Source organism: Terrapene carolina, unplaced genomic scaffold, assembly GCF_002925995.2.
Source record: "Terrapene carolina triunguis isolate 2854851 unplaced genomic scaffold, T_m_triunguis-2.0 Scaffold837, whole genome shotgun sequence".
NCBI classification, from domain to species: domain Eukaryota; kingdom Metazoa; phylum Chordata; order Testudines; family Emydidae; genus Terrapene; species Terrapene triunguis.
The window spans coordinates 392828-395160 of record NW_020665188.1 but is presented as its reverse complement, the minus strand read 5'-3'; the positions used below and the strand labels follow the sequence as shown (position 1 = coordinate 395160).

Genomic DNA, 2333 nt, shown 5'->3' with positions numbered 1-2333 from the left:
GGTGCGGGGCAGGACACCGGGGGGTGGGGCATGGGGGACAGACACCCGAGGGCTGTGGCGTGGGAGGCAGGGCGGGCCGGGGTCTCTTACCTCCCTCGGACGCAGCAGCCGGGGAGGCGCTGTCCGGGGCCATTGCCAGCAGCAGTAGCGCAAGCGGGGCGCAGAGAAGGAGCCCGCGGCCCGGAGCCATCGCGGGGCTCGCAGCTGTACAGCCCAGCGCTCGCAGCCACCTCGTCCGGCCCCGCCCCGCGACCTTCCGCAACCGCGCCGCGAGACCTGCTATTTGCTGGCGGGGGCGCGCGCGGCGGCACTCGAGAGCCGGCGACACACGCCCCCTGCCGGGCAACAGAGTCCGAGCGGCCGGAGCCTTCGCCCCGGCCCCGCCCCCCCCAACCGCTCCCCATCTCGGGTCCCGCCCCCAACCTCCCTCCAGACCCCACCAGCTCCAATAGCTCCACCGCCCAGCCTCAGGTCCCGCACGCCCAGCCGCCCCCCAGCACCACCCCGAATCCCCGACCCCTCGGGCTCGATACCTTCTGAGCCCCACGTCGAATAATCCCCCCACAGGCCCCAGCACCGGCTGCCTGCCAGCCCCTGAGCACCCTCTCGCCCACAGGCCCCAAGCCCAAGTCCTACCCACCCCTCCCCAGCCCGATCGCCTCCCACCCTCTCGCTAAGCGGCCGCAGGGCTGAGCTGAGGGCTGGTTGCAGCGCGCTGTGATTGCACTGCTGTCAGCAGAGTCAGAGTGAGCTCTACCCTGACATCTGGTGATGAGCTGTGGAAAAGGATTTCAGGGGTGATCTCGTTTGCATGGGCACATCCACCCTGCCTAGCATGATGGACTGCTTGCCCAAATGGTCACTTTGGCTGCTGTGGGATCCCCAGTCTTTGTTATTGGGGCAGGAGTAATAAAGGGTTGTTATCCTGGTTATGTGAATCAAGGAAAGTAGAACTGTACTTGGCATTTTATGACAGAGGGACTTGCCCTCAACGAAGGAGCACTCGCTAGGCAAGGGACATGGGTTCCACCACAACCCAGTGAATTGAGAGTGGTTGGTTGATGTCTCCTTTGTGGGCACTAAACACCATTATAACTTGTCCTTTCTCCACCGTGCAACAGCAGAGCTAATTTTGATTCCATTAGGAGTCTTCTTACATGTGATGGAGTTGAAGTTACTGATACCTGGGTCTAAGCATTTGACCTACTTTGGGCTAGTGGTGTAGCAGCACTGACTCTCTCCTACTACCAGCTAAAAATCACTAAGAGGTGAGCTCACTTCAAGCTGTATTAAAGAGGGGGGGCTGAAGACAAGTTGGCAAGTGGCTAGCATGACAGCTGGTGGTGCGGAGGAGCTGGTAGCGAAGACTGCAGCAAGACCCCATGGAGAGGTGTGGCAATTGACCCTCAACCCAAGCAATGCCCCCCCCCCACTTCCACCCAGGGAGGGGGAGCTAAACTCTGCAGATGAACTTCTGAACGGGGGTGTGCACTGACCAAGGTCAGAAACTGTGGATGGGGTGACTGTTGGGTTTCTTGACTTAAGACCCTAAGGGGAAAAGGACACTGCCAAGCTTACTTGGGAGTGGGTCTTTTGCTCATGGTTTGTGTTATGAATCCTGTTTGTGGTGTTTCCCCAACATAATGCCGCATTGTTTCCCTCCTTTATTAAAAGGCTTTTGCTACACTCAGACTCTGTGCTTGCGAAAGGGAAAGTATTGCCTCTTAGAGGTGCCCAGGGGGTGGTATGTAATTGTCCCAGGTCACTGGGTGGGGGCTCAATCCGGTTTTGCATTGTGTTATTGAAACGGCACCCCTAGATACTGAACCCGGCCCTTGTTGCTGCCAACTCTGATGGGCAGAAGGGTTACACTGGCATGCAGAGACACCTCACACACACATCAAACAGGAACTAGTTTAATTCCCCAAACTTCCTATTCAGTTTAACCCAGGAGCTGGACTGGAGCAGAACCTCCTCACTGACCCCCTGGGAAGCTGCTGGCAGGCTGAGCAGTGATGGTGAGACTCTGCCTGCAGCCCCCTGAAAATCACCCACCCATGTTCTGTATCAGGAGTCAGGGAATGTGAAGATGAGCAGCGATTAAGTGCTGTGGGAATCAACTAGTTGCCACGTTTTCAAGTTGTTCTACAAAGAAAGGTTGGATGTAAGATATTGGCTTGCAAGATCATAACATCTGATCGTGGTTTCTGGTGGTTTGCACTCTCTGAAGGAGGCACCAATGATTTTGGTTTTGATCTTCTGGGTACTAAAGGAGGCAGAGAGCGTGTGGGAAAATAGTATGTAAAAATACTGTATGATAATGCATATGTACA

General features: G+C 56.5%; 1 protein-coding gene across 1 annotated transcript in view; it reads right to left on the bottom strand.

Moving 5' to 3' along the window:
- Positions 1-263, bottom strand: part of PTTG1IP (PTTG1 interacting protein) — a 32509-nt gene extending 32246 nt beyond the window's left edge. Inside the window, exon 1 of the mRNA XM_026660815.2 lies at positions 91-263. Within this exon, the coding sequence (XP_026516600.1) occupies positions 91-190 (100 nt within the window). The 5' untranslated portion in view covers positions 191-263. The remainder of the gene's footprint in view (positions 1-90) is intronic.
- Between the last annotated feature and the right edge of the window lie 2070 nt (positions 264-2333).